The 17,228-nt window shown below is 44.8% G+C and overlaps 1 protein-coding gene across 1 annotated transcript in view; it reads right to left on the bottom strand.

The window, feature by feature from the left end:
* The window catches only part of IL20RB (interleukin 20 receptor subunit beta), a 41,170-nt gene extending 27,722 nt beyond the window's left edge, over positions 1-13,448 (bottom strand). Inside the window, exon 1 of the mRNA XM_084815484.1 lies at positions 13,164-13,448. Within this exon, the coding sequence (XP_084671610.1) occupies positions 13,164-13,221 (58 nt within the window). The 5' untranslated portion in view covers positions 13,222-13,448. The remainder of the gene's footprint in view (positions 1-13,163) is intronic.
* Positions 13,449-17,228: the final 3,780 nt, after the last annotated feature.

The raw sequence follows: 17,228 nt of genomic DNA, 5'->3' as shown, positions 1-17,228 counted from the left end.
TGCCTTTTTAAAAAAGGTTTTTTAAACTTGCTAACGGTAACATCGAGGTAATTCGTAAAGTTGGTTTGTTTGTCCTGGGGCAAAACCTGTGTTAAATTTGTCTACCATCATGTTATAAATTGTGCCATATAGATGTAACACTTTTTGTGATTGGTTGGGGTAGCCAACATTTGGTGTTGAATTATATGCAATCCTATACACACATACTGGGGACTTAATTGGATTTACTTCTGAGTAGACATGCATAGGATTGCACTGTTAAAAAATAAAACTGAACAGACGTGAAAGAAAGTGTGAATAACTTTTGTTTCGCCATGCACAGGCTAGAAAAAAAAGGAGTGAACGGATTTTGTGCGTCACTCGTTTGAGGACTGAGATGCCCAGGGGCCTTTCCATTCCATTCAATTTGTTTAACTTGTACATTTATGCTTGTTCCTCATTTCTTGAGCATGGTTCACGTATTTTCCCTCAAAGCTATGCTCCATTTGGGGAAACTATATTTTCTCAGGATTCAGAACACATATTGGTTTTAGACCCATGTATGAGGTTGCAATTCTATATACAGTACGTGGGACTAAGTCTGTCTTGAACTCTGCATCTGGACGTAATGCTCAACTGTGGTTTGTTCAGCCCAACCGTGGTTTGTTTGCACTTCCAAACCTGCCCCAGCCAACTAGGATTGGGCCGCAGCTGTCATAGCTTCCCCCAAAGGAATCTCGGAACTTGCAGTTTGGGGAGGGTGCTGAGAATTCTCTGTTAGAGATCCATAGTCCCACCCGCCTTATAACACCTCACCAAAAAAGGCATCACCTAAAAAGAAGACAAAAGGGGACTCCAATTTGCATAAAATGTTCATGTGCTAATTCATATGTATAGATGCAAATTTCAAAATAATTAGTTATTCAGACAGAAATACAATGCGTCTCACCACAGCGGGGAAGACTGTGACCAGATGCCCACTCAAGTCTGCTGTCCAGGTTCTGACTATGAATGGGCAACTACAAGACCCCTTCCTGCTCTCCCTTCTCAGGGTTCTTGATCTTTAAAGTGGACTTTGACCGGACAGGCCTTCAAATAGGGAACACCTTCAAACACAGGACTGTCCTCTGTAAAGTACGACACATGGCCGCACTGTGGCCCCCTCAGGAAACTACAGTTCCAGAGTTCCTTGGGAAGAAAGAATAATTAATCTAAGTCTGTAGTATAGGTACACCCAGAATGCAATACTTTCTCCCAGATAATGCATCTATTACTAAAATGATAATAATGATCTATAAATGATAATGATCTATTGAAAGTCTTTTGATAAAGTGAAGCGGAGGGAGATCATGTGAGCCACAGCCCCCTTAGATTCCTTGCAAGATGAAAAAAGGCAGGATATAAATGTAATAATAAATAAATATATTGTGCATGCAATATTTATAGATATATACAAATAAATATTGTGCATGCAATATGGACTATGGCTGTATGAATGTCACAAGCACCTATGGTGTCATGACCACTTCATGGATATTCTCCATGGCTCAATTAGTGACATAAGACAAGTCACAGAATCAGAGAATCACAGAATAGTAGGTTTGGAAGGCCCCTTCATGGATCACTGCCTTGTTGTGGCGAAGGGGCTTGCGTAACTCAGTGAAGCCATAAGCTATGCTGTGCAGGGCCACCCAAGATGGACAGGTCATGGCAGAGAGTTCTGACAAAATGTGGTCCACTGGAGAAGGAAATGGCAATCCACTCCAGTATTCTTGCCAAGAAAACCCCATGGAACGTATCACAAGACTAAAAGATATGACGCCGGAAGATAAGCCCCTCAGTTTTGAAAGTATTGGAAGGTGTCCAATATACTACTGGAAAAAAGCAGAGGGAATTTCCAAGTAGCGCCAGAAAGAGTGAAGCGGCTGGGCCAAAGCCGAAAGGACACTCAGCTGTGGATGTGTCTGGTGGTGAAAAGAAAGTCCGATGCTGTAAAGAACAATATTGTTTAGGAACCTGGAATGTAAGATCAATGAATCAAGGTAAGCTGGAGGTGGTCAAACATGAGATGGCAAGACTGAACATTGACATCTTGAGAATCAGCGAACTAAAATGGACAGGCATGGGCGAATTTAATTTAGGTGACCATTATATCTACTACTGTGGGCAAGAATCCCTTAGAAGAAATGGAGTAGCACTCATAGTCAATAAAAGGGTGGGAAAAGCAGTACTGGGGTACAATCTCAAAAATGATAGAATGATCTCAGTACGAATCCAAGGCAAACCATTCAACATCACAGTAATTCAAGTCTATGCCCCAACCACTGAGGCCGAAGAAGCTGAGGTTGATCGGTTCTATGAAGACCTACAACACCTTCTAGAACTAACACCAAAAAAAGATGTCCTTTTCATCATAGGGGATGGGAATGCTAAAGTAGGAAGTCAAGAAATAACCAGGATAACAGGCAAGCATGGCCTTGGTGTACAAAACGAAGCAGGACAAAGGCTAATAGAGTTTTGCCAAGAGAACACGTTGATCATAGCAAACACTCTTTTCCAACAGCACAAGAGGCGACTCTACACATGGACATCACCAGATGGTCAATATCGAAATCAGATTGATTATGTCCTTTGCAGCCAAAGATGGAGAAGCTCTATACAGTCAGTAAAAACAAGACCTGGAGCTGACTGTGGCTCAGATCATAAACTTCTTATTGCAAAATTTCAGCTTAAATTGAAGAACATAGGGAAAACCACTAAACCATTCATATCCCTTATGAATACAGTGGAGGTGAGGAATAGATTTAAGGGATTAGACCTGATAGACAGAGTGCTGAGGAACTATGGACGGAGGTCCGTAACATTGTTCAGGAGGCAGCAACTCAATCCATCCTAAAGAAAAAGAAAGCCAAGAAAGCCAAGTGGCTGTCTGATGAGGCTTTACAAGTAGCTGAAGAAAGAAGGGAAGCAAAAAGCAAGGGAGAAAGGGGAAGATATATACAACTGAATGCAGATTTCCAGAGAATAGCAAGGAGAGACAAGAAGGCCTTCCTAAATGAACAATGCAAAGAAATGGAGGAAAACAATAGAATGGGAAAGACTAGAGATCTCTTCAAGAAAATGGGAGATCTCAAGGGAACGTTTTGTGCAAAGACGCACATGCTAAAGGACAAAGAAGGCAGGGACCTAACAGAAGCAGATGAGATTAAGAAGAGGTGGAAAGAATACACAGAAGAAATATACAGGAAAGATCTTAATGTCCCTGGTAGCCATGATATTGCGGTCACTGAACTTGAGCTGGACATCCTAGAGAGTGAAGTCAAATGGGCCTTAGGAAGCATTAGTAACAACAAAGCTAGCGGAGATGACAGTATTCCAGTTGAGCTATTTAAAATCCTAAAAGATGATGCTGTTAAAGTGCTGCACTCAATATGCCAACAAATTTAGAACACTCAACAATGGCCACAAGACTGGAAAAGGTCAGTTTACATTCCAATTCCAAAGAAGGGCAATGCCAAAGAGTGTTCAAACTACCGTAAATTTGCGTTCATTTCACATGCCAGCAAGGTTATGCTCAAAATCCTACAAGCTAGGCTTCAGCAGTATGTGACCGAGGACTGCCGGAAGTACAAGCTGGGTTTCAAAGAGGCAGAGGAACTAGAGATCAAATCGCCAACATTCGCTGGATCATGGAGAAAGCAAGAGAATTCCAGAAAAACATCTATTTCTGCTTCATTGACTACGCTAAAGCCTTTGATTGTGTGGATCACAACAAACTATGGCAAATTCTTAAAGAGATGGGAGTACCAGACCACCTTACCTGTCTCCTGAGAAACCTGTACGAGGGTCAAGAAGCAACAGTAAGAACCAGACATGGAACAACCGATTGGTTCAAAATTGGGAAAGGAGTACGACAAGGCTGCATATTGTCGCCCTGCTTATTTAACTTATATGCAGAGTACATCATGAGAAACACCGGGTTGGATGAATCACAGGTTGGAATTAAGATTGCCAGGAGAATTATCAACAACCTCAGATACGCAGACGATACCACCCTAATGGCAGAAAGCGAAGAGGATCTAAAGAGCCTCTTGTTGAGGATGAAAGTGGAGAGTGCAAAAGCTGATCTGAAACTCAACATTAAAAAAATGAAGATCATGGCATCTGGCCCCATCACTTCCTGGCATATAGAAGGGGAAGAACTGGAAGCAGTGACAGATTTTATTTTCTTGGGCTCCAAGATCACCGCAGACGGTGACTGTAGCCATTGCATTAAAAGACGCTTGCTCCATGGGAGGAAAGCTATGGCAAACCTAGAGAGCATAGAAAGAAGCAGAGACATCACCTTGCTGACAAAGGTTCGTATAATCAAAGCTATGGTTTTCCCAGCAGTAACGTATGGCTGTGAGAGCTGGACTATAAGGAAGGCTGAGTGCCGAAGAATTGATGCCTTCGAACTGTGGTGCTGGGGAGGACTCTTACGAGTCTGGACTGCAAGGAGGTCAAATCAATCAATTCTAAAGGAAATCAACCCTGACTGCTCCTTGGAAGGACAGATACTGAAGCTGAAGCTCAAATATTTCAGCCACCTAATGCGAAGGGAAAACTCCCTGGAAAATACCCTGATGCTGGGAAAGATTGAAGGCAAAAGGAGAAGGGGGCAGCAGGGGATGAGATGGCTAGATAGCATCACCGATGCAATGAATATGAACCTGAGCATACTCCGGGAGAGAGTGGAGGACAGGAAGGCCTGGCGTGCTATGGTCCATGGGGTCACGAAGAGTCGGGCATGACTTAACGACTGAACAACAACAACAGGGTTGGAAGGGGCCTATAAGACGACCGAGTCCAACCCCCTCAAATCATCTCTCCACCCCACAGCATTTTGAAAACTTTATTCTCTAGATTTCGCCCCCCCAATTTTTTTTCTTTGATGGCTGTTCACTCACTGTTTATGCAAACCCAGTGCTGCAGTACCCACTAATGATGTGTGTGTGTTTTTTAAGGGGAGGGGCCAAGATAACCTAGCCACAGTAGTACATGTGCTGGTAACTTCCTGATTAGACTACTGCAATGCACTTTACGTGGGGCTGACTGTCAGGAATGCCCCTGTTGCCTTCTGAATCCTACAATAGCCAGAATCATCACTCAGACAAAAGGGCTGCTTTCCAAGGCTTTATTTCCATTCAACCTAATGAAGCTTACAGATGCTAATTGCCTGAGACTCAGAGGAAATACAAAGGAACAGCCTACCAGAGGTTTCTAAGAGTTAGGACGTCAGTTGGTCTCCGTTTGGGGAAAAGCGCGGCAACTCTCTGAACTTAAGGAGTAGGAGGGGAAGGTCTCCCCCTCTCCCGTGGGGCTTCGGGGCGCAGCTGTTGACATTGAGCCAATCGGGCTGAGCGCCTCAGCTCGGCTCCCGCAACCTCTCGCTTGTGCCTGCGCCTGGCGTCTAAAAGCTCAAGTTGTCCCCCCCTTTCCATGCCAGGGTCACTGTTGCTCCCAGGAATGTGAGCAGGGGGGGGCTCCCCCTCCAGCTGAGCCTCTGAAACCTGAGAGAGTTCCTATCCCATGGACTGTATCTCCTCCTCAGAATCAGAGCTGCTTTGGGACTCTATGGGCTCAGATCCAACCCTGATACTGACCTTTAAGACGGCTTGGAAGGTGCAGCTAGTGAAAAATGCAGCAGCTAGACTGCTGATCGGAACACCTCATAAAAACGATATAACACCAGTTTTAAAGGAATTGCACTGGCTGCAATACACTTCTGGTTGGAATTCAAGGTTTTGATGATGACATTTAAAGCCCTAAGTGGCTTGGGACCTTGATATTTGAGGGAGCACCTTTCCCTATATATGCCTGCCTGAGAACTGAGATCTGTCGGAGGGGGCCTCCTCTGCATCCAACCAGTACGAGACATACATTATGGTGGGACATGGGAGAGGGCCTTCTCTGCTGTGGCACCCTGGTTGTGGAATGCCCTCCCCTTGGAGGCCCAATTGGCACAGACATTGGTCTCGTTTCAGTGCCAAGTAAAAAAATGGCTTTTTACCAAAGCCTTTGAGGGCTAAATGCATTCCCTAGCACATAGTTTTAACTGTTTTATTGTTTTAGATTTTAACTGGTATTAGCTTAATAGTTTAATATGTTTTTAGGTGTTTAAATTATTTATTGTTTTATACTGTTTAAACTGACTTTATTTGTACGCCGCCCTGAGATCTTAACGATATAGGGTGGGATAGAAATGTTTTAATGAATGAATGAATGAATGAGAAACAATGGCCATGTTTGCGCTGAGTAAGTGAACTCATAGTGAGTAAGCCACTATGAAAGAGCTGCATGCTAGGGCACACAGCTCATTGAGCTCCAATTGGCTCCTGCTGCTCGTGTGAGGGGCTAAACCAGAAATTGTATCATGCATCCTGCTCCAACCTGGTGCCTTCCAGATGTGTTGGACTGCAAATGCCATCATCCCCCAGCCAGCATGAACATTAGCCATGCCAGCTGGGAATTATCGGAGTTGCAGTCCAGCATGTCAGGAGGGCACCAGGTTGGGGGGAAATGGTTTAGTGCCGGGGTGGGCGACTTGTGGCCCTCCAGATGTTTTGGCCTACAGTTCCCATCATCCCTCACCACTGAATACTCTGGCTAGGGCTGATGGGAGTTGTTGGCCAAAACGTCTGGAGAGCCACAAGTTGCCCACCTCTGGTTTAGCATATTGTCCAAATCCTGGATTCTGGCCTGTTGCTGCCAAATTAACCAGGATTTGTAAGACAACAACAAACCCTAATTTATTATCCTGGCTTGTAAAGGGAGCAACAAACCAGGACCCCGGCTTTGGACAACATGCTAAACTAACAACCTCTGGTTTGTTTAGCCACTCGCACTATAAGGAGCAGAACAGGAGCTACTAGGCTGCCTGCACCAGCATGTGGCTTGTTTACAGTAAGCGAGGAACTGCCAGAATCCTGGCTTGCTGTTGTCTAAGAACAAGGCCAAAGCATTTCCTCAGCAAACATATCCACACTCTGCTCTGACATTTTCTAAATCAGTACTTTCGTTATGTTAAAAAAAAATAGTGTACCAATATCACTGCATGCTGGAACTTACATGGGAATCACCCAAAGAACAAAATGTAGCTGGAGTCGCTTTGCCTGATCATACCAAGAGCCCTATGACAACAGCGGGCAGAAGGTACATCAGGATCTACTGAAGTGTTATTGTTGTAGCCGAAGGCCATGACAAACAGGATGTTCTGGTAGATCGCTTGGTCATTTGCAGTAGCTTCGCAAGCAATGTTTGGCACTTCCTTCACAGTTGTATCATAAACTTTTGACACAGTGCTGATTGCAGGGACGGGCAACTTGGGGCCCTCCAGATGCTTTGGCCTACAACTCCCATAATCCTTAGTCAGCAGAGCCAATGGTGAGGGATAATGGGAGTTGTCAGCCAAAACATCAGGAGGGCTACAAGTTGTGCTATTGGTTTAACTGGTTTGGAGGTATGGCTTGTGATGTGATTGATGGCAGCATCAATCCCTGCCTTTCCCTGCTCCCTGCTTTCCCCTCCATCGTAATTTGTTCTACAAAGGCATCTCCCCCTGTCATTGCCTGTCCTGCAATAGCATCCCTCTGATAGCTCCAGTCTTTATTTATTTTAGTTCACACAGTTCATGCACAAGCATAGGAAAAGCAAACAGTGTCTAATTCAGAGCTACCATGTTTCATTTCCTTCCTTCCTGCCCCCTCATTAATTTGCCTCTCCCCATTTTGTATCCCCCTGATTTTTAAAAAAGTTTTTAGGAACAAAGGAAGCTGCTTTATACCAAATCAGTGACCATTGCTTCATTAGGCTCAGTACTGCCCACACTGACTTGTCAGGGTTTCAGACAAGGGTCTTTCTAAACTTTAGTGGAGATGCCAGGGATTGAACCTGGGACTTTCTGCATACAAAGCAGATGCTCTACCAGTGAGCTACAGTTCTTCCCCCAAAGTGTGCTAGGTTTAATCTTACTTCAAGACTGGCAATGAGACAGTGACTGGGTTCGCACAACACGCTAACCCACACTCAGTGATTGAGTGTGGGTTGTTGTTGAACTGTGGGTTGTTTGTTGAACCATGGGTTAGCATGTTGTCTGAACCTAGGACATTTTCCACAGGATGGCTTTTTAACCATGCAGTGTGGCTTATTTTTTCGAACAAGCCACCTTTAGAACTGATGGTTTCTTGTTGAGTTATTCAGGGTGGTTCTATTAACCTTTTTATTTTGATTTTAACAAAACAAAACAAATCATGAAAAAAGAAAAAAGAAAGAAAAAAAGGCATAGAAATATCAATATTCCATTAAATACAACATTTTAAAAACAACAACCAGGAGATTATGCATAAGCTTCAAGAAACACAGACCAAATATCCATATATGTATCCAATCACAAGCAGTACCTCCGTATAAACCACCCGTTCAAATATTGATCGTGTTGTGAGGTCCTCGGTCCATTGCATTATAGGAAGTGAACATTTATCCTTCCAATGTTGTAATATCAGTCTTTTGGCTGTCAAAAGGGCTCGGAAAATCCACTTGCACTGACCATAGGTTAAATTCCAAGAAACCGGTAAATAGTTTGGGAGGAAATGTACATCATTCGATATTAAAGAGTGTTCCAATACAAAGTTTATCTGTATTATGACATCCTCCCAAAAGGAGGTGACTATTGGGCATTGCCAAAACATATGGACAAGAGAAGTGTTACGTATATTACATCTCCAACAATTAAGCGAATTAGACAAACCCTTTTTAAAAAGACGTTATTCAGGGAGGTTAACAAGCCACACTAACATGCTTAACAAGCCACCGTGTGGAAAATGTCCTGTGTTCGGACAACATGCTAACCCATGGTTCAACAACAACCCATGCTCAACCACTGAGTGTGGGTTAACATTTTGTGTGAACAGTCCCCATGACTTCTGCTGCACCCATGGACTGCAAATGAGCTAAAGGAGCACATAGCAATCTAGTTTATGGGCCTCAGAGGAAATAGTATGGGACTGCCACTGCTCCATCCTGTCCGCCAGCACCTACTGCCTAAGGCATCCACTTCATTCTGCTTAATGGTAGGGCTGGCCCCAGTCCAGGGTTTCAGACAGGAGTCTTTCCCAGCCTTAACCAGATAAGTCAAGGACTGAACCTAGGCCCTATTTCATGCAAAGCATACATGCACAAATGAACTACGCCTAGGGTCTCCAACATGGTGTCTATGGGCACCAATGTGCCCACAGACCCTCTCTTGGCACCCATCAGCATCCCTGTCATTCCTAATTTTTATTGTATTTTTTAAGATTCCTTTTTATTAAACAAATGCTTTCAAACTAGGAGGCTGGCATGCTGCAAAGCGAAGTGCTTCTCTCCTGCGCCATCTTTATTTGGCTTCATAAGTGTCGTTTTGCATTTGGAGCTCAGACGCCAGCTCTGCTTTGTATTCAGATTCTTGGGCAAGTTTCTTTTCTTGTAGTCTCCCCAGTTTGCCTCCTGGAAAATGAGTGTTTTGTGAACACCCATGCCCACCATGGCAGTCATTTTATGACTGGACAAATCCCCCCCCAAGGCAGCCATATTGTGAGAGCACCCATGTGTATTGCCCCTGCACTAGGCCTCTAAATTTAGAGGTGCCACGATGGCGATAAGTCAGATCCAGGTTTACCTACAAGGAGTACTTTATTGAGTAACTTACAGCACACAGGCGTACCCAGTGGTTGGATCAGACAGCTTCTCTGGACCCTGAGCCATGGGGTAAAATGGGTTTTATACCATACATGTCAGCAGTGGGGCAGCATGACAGCAGCAAGCATTAATTAGCGTTCATCTGCAACTTTCCCAGCATAGACTAACACTACTTGTTCAGAAGGAAAACAATCAGAACTTTCCCAGCACACCTGTAACTTGGCATAAACATAGCTTCACTTCTCGGGCACATCCTAGGTCCTGATAAGATACTAGCCTTCATTAGCATGGAATGTGTTGAGGCCGCCCTATCGACCTTTGACTCATCTCACATGCTCAGAGGCCCACTAGCAAGGAAATTGCACCAATAATGAACCTAAGCCAAGCATTATGGATCTCTAGGCCCCTCTAAAACTACAGGTGACTTGGTTACACTCCTGGGGCCATTACACCATGACACTCTTTTAAAATTCTAAATGTGCCCAGTGATCCAAATGGTTGGAGACCCTGATTGAGGGGCAACTTCAAGGCCCCTGCTCTCCCTTCTGAAGGTCCTTTTATTTTTAAACCAGACTTGGGGCTTCTCCACATCAAGTTTTTTTATCCTGCAACTTTACTGGGGCCTCTGCTTTTGGATTCTTTGTGGGATTAAGATGGGCTCCTTCACACACACTTCCTGTTTTTTTTTTCCTGGAGGATTGGCTTTATCTGCAAGTTCTTTATGTTACATTATACAGCCAACCTAGCAGTTCGAAAGCAAGAAATTGCAAGTAGATAAATAGGCACCGCTTTGGCGGGAAAGGTGACAGTGTTCCGTGCACCTCGGTGTTCAGTCATGCCGGCCACATGACCACGGAAGCATCTTCGGACAGCGCTGGCTCTTCGGCTTAGAAACGGGGATGAGCACCGCACCCTAGAGTCGGACATGACTGGTTGGGGACACCTTTACCTTTTTTTTAATACTAATTATAGCCACTAATTGCGCTCATTTCACATGCCAGCAAAGTTATGCTCAAAATCCTACAAGCTAGGCTTCAGCAGTATGCGAACCGAGAACTACCGGAAGTACAAGCGGGGTTTCGAAGAGGCAGAGGAACTAGAGATCAAATCGCCAACTTTCGCTGGATCATGGAGAAAGCAAGAGAATTCCAGAAAAATGTCTATTTCTGCTTCATTGACTACGCTAAAGCCTTTGTGTGGATTACAACAAACTGTGGCAAATTCTTAAAGTGATAGGAGTACCAGACCACCTTACCTGTCTCTTGAGAAACCTGTATGAGGGTCAAGAAGCAACAGTAAGAACCAGACATGGAACAACCGATTGGTTAAAAATTGGGAAAGGAGTATGACAAGGCTGCATATTGTCGCCCTGCTTATTTAACTTATATGCAGAGTACATCATGAGAAACGCCGGGTTGGACGAATCACAGGTCAGAATTAAGATTGCCAGGAGAATTATCAACAACCTCAGATACGCAGATGATACCACCCTAATGGCAGAAAGCGAAGAGGATCTAAAGAGCCTCTTGTTGAGGGTGAAAGAGGAGAGTGCAAAAGCTGGTTTGAAACTCAGCATTAAAAAAACTAAGATCATGGCATCTGGCCCCATCACTTCCTGGCATATGGAAGGGGAAGAAATGGAAGCAGTGACAGATTTTATTTTCTTGGGCTCCAAGATCACCGCAGACGGTGACTGTAGCCATTGCATTAAAAGACACTTGCTCCATGGGAGGAAAGCTATGGCAAACCTAGACAGCATAGTAAGAAGCAGAGACATCACCTTGCCGACAAAGGACCGTCTAATCAAAGCTATGGTTTTCCCAGCAGTAACGTATGGCTGTGAGAGCTGGATTATAAGGAAGGCTGAGTGCCGAAGAATTGATGCTTTCGAACTGTGGTGCTGGGGAAGACTCTTACGAGTCCCCTGGACTGCAAGGAGGTCAAATCAGTCAATCCTAAAGGAAATCAACCCTGACTGCTCCTTGGAAGGACAGATACTGAAGCTGAAGCTCAAATGTTTTGGCCACCTAATGCGAAGAGAAAACTCTCTGGAAAAGACCCTGATGCTGGGAAAGACTGAAGGCAAAAAGAGAAGGGGATGGCAGAGGATGAGATGGCTAGATAGCATCACTGATGCAATGAATATGGACTTGAGCACGCTCCAGGAGAGAGCGCAGGATAGGAAGGCCTGGCGTGCTATGGTCCATGGGGTCACGAAGAGTTGGACACGACTGAACGACTGAACAATCAATACAGCCACTAGTTGTTGTTGTTGTTATAGTGCCATTTCCTCTTTATATGGACAAATTCAAACTGCTTCTTTTTATTACCTCATTATCTCTGTTTCAAATAAAGCTGCGGAAATTATCAGAAAGCATGTGAGAGGTGGTAGATGTTGACAGCACCATGTAAAGGACCCACAAACTTCTGTGAGTAACCAATCTCGATCTCAGGATAAAAGCCCCATGTGGAGAAGCCCTTCATCTGGACAACCCTTCAAACAGGATTCCTTCAAACCCCTGACAACCCTTCAAATCGTGAGCTTATCCTGTGTAAAATAGGACGCATGACCACCCTAGATCTACTTTCTGCCCATCCCTGTCCTATAATGTGTTACCAACAATTTCAAATCGACCTCACCAGCTATAGTATGGTAACTGGCAGGATGTGCGCTACATGGGACTCAGCGTTCATGCTCATGTGTTTACTTGGATGAGCGTCCTACATACAAGATGGAACAGATACACGCACATACAAAGTGAACCTCTGGAGATGCAAGAGAAAGTTGAAACACACAGGCTAATGTGCTATATTATTTTCTCTGTGACCATACAGAAGCAATTGTGAGTTTTTAAAAAACCAAACAGCGGCGCCTCTGTGACAGAAGTGCCTTCACTGTAGGTCAGGGGTACCCAAACCGTTTTAGTCCCAAGGGCCACATGCGATACTGACTCGGGGGCCAGGGCCCGCCCACACATACACACACACAAATACGTACACCAGTGATCCTGATACAGATTGTTCTTTTCTCCCTGATAGCAGGGGTGGGAAGAAGAGCAATCCGTATGAGGATCTCTGGGGACGGAGTCAGCAGTACAGGCAGCGGGGATTTGGCAGCCGTGGTGGGGTGCGAAGTACCCGTTGGGAGCCTCAGGTAGTGCTCCCCTCATGTAGATTCTGCCCAGAAAATGGGAATTCAAGCAACTCACACTAACAATTTTTTTTAAAGGCATGTCTGAATTTTTCTCCCAAAGGCAAAACAGAGGCATTGCTTTATTGGGAGTTGGTGCCTCAAAATAGGGACAGTCCCTGATAAATAGGGTCAGCAGGAACAGATCTGCAGTTCAAGTAGCAGTGAGGAACTTTAGGTTCCTCCAAAAGGCTGGATGTTTTGTTTTCCCACCCCCTTGAACATTCTATGTTGCCACCTCCTTCTGAACTGGGATTACACAATTATAATCACATACCTGAGACAAAACATGGCATCAAAGAAAAGAAGATAAAGGAATGGAAGTGAATGGCCATTTCACTGCAGATTAGGAAGCTTGCCTAGATATAGCTGGACCTGGCATTTCCTGCTCCTGGGCCAGGAGCCACTCCATGCTCTATGTGGAGCGGCAACGTGGATGTTAAGTTCAGGATCCTCTTCACTATTGCCGTAGAGTGTAAACACTGCTCCGGTGGTTACTTGGGTGCTGCTGCTGCTGCTGCTGCTGGATCCTGCCTCTACGTTCAGCTGCATTGCTCAAGAGGGCGTGGCCCCAGGTAGTTGGTATTCAATAATGGGCTCAGGTAATGTCATTCTGGGACTTTCCTACAGGTTGTGCAACTGACCTCAAGAGGCAAAAGTAAAGGCAGGCAATGGGGGCTCTGTGATGGTGCAATCAACAACTTGATTGCAGTAACTGGGTATTTTCCAAATCCTGGATTGCAAGTTATATCCAAAGACTACAGGAAATTCCAGCTGTTTTGTTGTTTTGTTTTAAACATTCAAGGAAAACTAGCTTATGTTTCCATGAAAAGAAGGCTGGCAGCATATTAATGTCTGGCCACACCCAACTCCCACTCCACATAAATAGCTTCCTGTTTAATCATCCTTAATATCATCACTATGTGATGAGAAAATTGGGAGGAGACAATGTGAAGCCAGAGTTACGCTGTACAGTTCTGGTCTCCCTGTCTAGGGTGGTCACTTATGCATTGCCAAAAAAGAAAAGAAAAAAAGACATGCATCACCAAAACATTTATACATTTATATGTGTAGGTGCAAATTTAGAAAAACATGACTTCTCATTTAAATAGAAGTTGAATACATCTCACTATAGTGGGGATGACTGTGACCAGGTGAGCTGTGTACTCACCTGCTTTCTGGGTGTGCTTCCATATGGATGGCTTCTAGCACGAACAATCAAAAGGCATTCTGCAGCTATTCCATCTTTTCCTCCTTAACACTGAATTTGCTTCTGGTAAGAAAAGAAAGGGAAGAAGTGGTGGGGCAAAATGGGAAGGCTACAAATGAAAGACTCGGAGGCTTTCTAGGCATTTGTGTGCTCGTGATTCCCCACACACAATAGTTAGCGGGTGCTTTACATGACATCATCCTCCAGGGCCTCTCCCTTTCTTTGGAACCATTTTAGCATTTTTTTTTCCAATGAGGAAAGTCTGGTACATGGACAAATGGTGGCATGAAACCCTAGTGTAATTGCCGAATTCTGCTATACCATAGCACCACCTAGTAGTTGTGTAATGGAACATAGAGAAAGGCAGAGAAAGAAAAATCTGGGGAAAAAACACATGTAAAGAAGCCTATCTTAATAGTGCAAAGAATCCGGAAGCAGAAACCTCGGTAAAGTGGCAGGTCAAAAGCTTCATGTAGAAACCCCCAGTGACATCTGGGCCCCCTGTAAAATTCTGTGAGTGAGGCACTCTGATGACCTAATTCACAATCAAAGCTTCATCTGGAAGCACCCCAGGTGCTAATTGCTGATGGGCAACTTAAAGGCCCCCTCCTGCTCTTCCTTCTTAGGGTACTTTATCTTTAAACTGGACTTGGGCTGAACACACTTTCAAATAGAGGATATTTTCAAATGGAGGATTCTCCCTTGAAAGCCTCTGCAAAGCAGGACCCAAGTGGCCACTCTAGCCCCATCTCAAATATATTGCAGAACTGGAAAAGTTGCCCCAAAGGGCAGCCATAATGAACAAAGAGGTGGGGGCACATTCCCTGTGATGAAAAGGCTAAACAGGGCCATCCCAGGGCAGTGCAGCCTGAAAGGTGCATTAAAAGCCTTTAAAATAAAGGCTTTTTATTGAAGGCGGACACAGGAGGAATGACTGAGTGGGGACACTGCTGCTGCTACCCTCCCAACATTTACCTAATAGTAGGGCTGGCTCTGAGGCTAAGGGGCAATCCTATAGGTTGCACTCTCGATGCTTGTAGGCCCCTGAACTTGGAGGCTTACGAGCATCCTATGCAGGGCAGAAGAAGTGGCAGAGGTTATCTTTGCCTCGCTGTTCTTCCGCCCTGTGTTTTCACTGAACGGGCGTTTTCCCCCGTCTAGCAAAAGTGTTTCAGAGGGGTAGGAAAGGAGGTTGGCGAGGCCTCAGGACAGCTTGTACCCTGGCCTCTCCGCTCCAGGCTCCTCCCCTCCCCACCCACCAAAATGCCCCCTTTTCCCTCTCTTTGAGGTTGCATTCCAAAGAGGCAGCCGCCAAGGTTTTTCCACGTGGGCTGTAACAGGGAGGAGGGGGCAGAGCTCCGATGCCCAGCTCTGAAGGTGGAGTGCTATCTTGGACCTTGGAGCTGGGAATCAAAAATATCCTGTGGCCCCTCAGATGCTGTCCTGGGCCCACAGGATGGCTCCCTAAAGCACTTGAGGCTTTTTAGTTTTGAAAGAAGGTGACTCAAGGTAGACACGATAGAGAGGTTTATCAAATGATTCAAGGTGTGGAGAAGTGGATACAGATATAGATACATTTTGTCTTCTTACCACATGACACTTGGGCACACCCAAGTGAAACTGATTGGCAGTAGATTATGGGAAAATAAAAGAATCATAGAATAGTAGGGTTGGAAGGAGCCTACAAGGCCATCCAGTCCAACCCCAAGTACGTTTTCATTCAACACCCAATTCATTTATGGAATTCACTGCCAATCAACCATTGGTGATGGCTGGCCACTGGTTTAAGGGTGCCATCCTATGCATGTTTAGAAAGAAAAGGTCCATGAGGAATGCTAGGAGTTATAGGACTTTTTTCCTGAGATCCAGTGCGGTGTAGTGGTTAGAATGTTGGACTGGGAGTTGGGAGATGTGGTTTCTAGTCCCCAATTGGCCATGGAAGCTCACTGGGTGACTTTGGGCCAGTCACAGAACTCTCAGCCCAACCTACCTCACAGGGTTGTTGTTGTGAGGCTAAAATGGAGAGGAGGATTATGTACACTGCTTTGGGTTCCTTAAGGAGGAAAAAAGGCGAGATAGAAATGTAATAAATAAATAATAAATAAATTGCACCCTTAATGGCTTTAAAAGAAGATGAGGCCTCAAAAAGGATATTGCAGAGCTGGGAAAGGTGCTCCCCTATAAGGAAAGGTTACATTTTTTAGGCTTTTTGGCTTGGAAAAAAGGCAAGTAAGAGGGGGGGACATGATAAAGGAGACTAACATTAAGCATGGTGTAGAGAAAGAATATTAGAACCCAGGGTTATCCAGTGAAGTATCTGGGAGGGGTAATTATAGCTGCTATCCAAACAACGACATTTCACAGTGCAATCTTATACATATTTACTCAGAAGCAAGCTCCATTCAGTTCAATGGAACTTACTCCCAGGCAAGTGTGTATAAGATCGCACCATGAGGATACATCCTAAACACAATTACACTTACTAGGGAGTAAGCCTGATTGAACATTGTAGAACTAATTTCTGTATAAAACAGGCATTAAACTAAGCTTAGTTGATTAATCATATGAACTTTAGATGATAAATCAGTTAATCGATGGGGATAGGCAGCCGCCTCCGAACTCGGAGGCAACCACCTATGCAATGCTGGGCAGGAGAAGTGCAGAGGGGATCATCCCCTCCATGCTTCAGCCGCCCTGCATTTGCATCTAGACAGGTGAATTCGGCTGACTAGCTGCGGGAAAGCGGAGTAGAGGAAGCCGCTGCTGGATGGCACATAGGATATGTCGTACTGGCATTTCCACCTTCCCCGCCCTGAAACGCCCCCCAGAATGCCCTGTTTTTGCTGCTCTGCACTCCTCTTCCAAGCGCGGAGCAGTTCTGAGCTGCCTGCAAGGCAACATGGGAGGGGGGAAAGTCGGTTCCCAGATACCAACTTATCCTATGGCTGTCTAGTCGCTGACTAGCGGCCATAGGATTGCTCCCTAATTCTGCCTATGAGAAGTACACTTCCTTTATTTTCATCCCAGAAGGCATCATCTTAGAAGAGGCATTTCCCCCTCCTCTCACACAGAACAGAATGCTTCTGTCAAGTTGGTGTTTATTGTTTGCAGTTTTTAGAAGTACTTCTATGA

The sequence above is a fragment of the Heloderma suspectum genome, chromosome 10 (assembly GCF_057233095.1).
Source record: "Heloderma suspectum isolate Gila_16-S chromosome 10, 16-S_ref, whole genome shotgun sequence".
In the NCBI taxonomy this organism is placed as follows: Eukaryota; Metazoa; Chordata; class Lepidosauria; order Squamata; family Helodermatidae; genus Heloderma; species Heloderma suspectum.
Note: the sequence above shows the minus strand (reverse complement) of the source record. Positions and strands in the feature narration are given on the sequence as shown.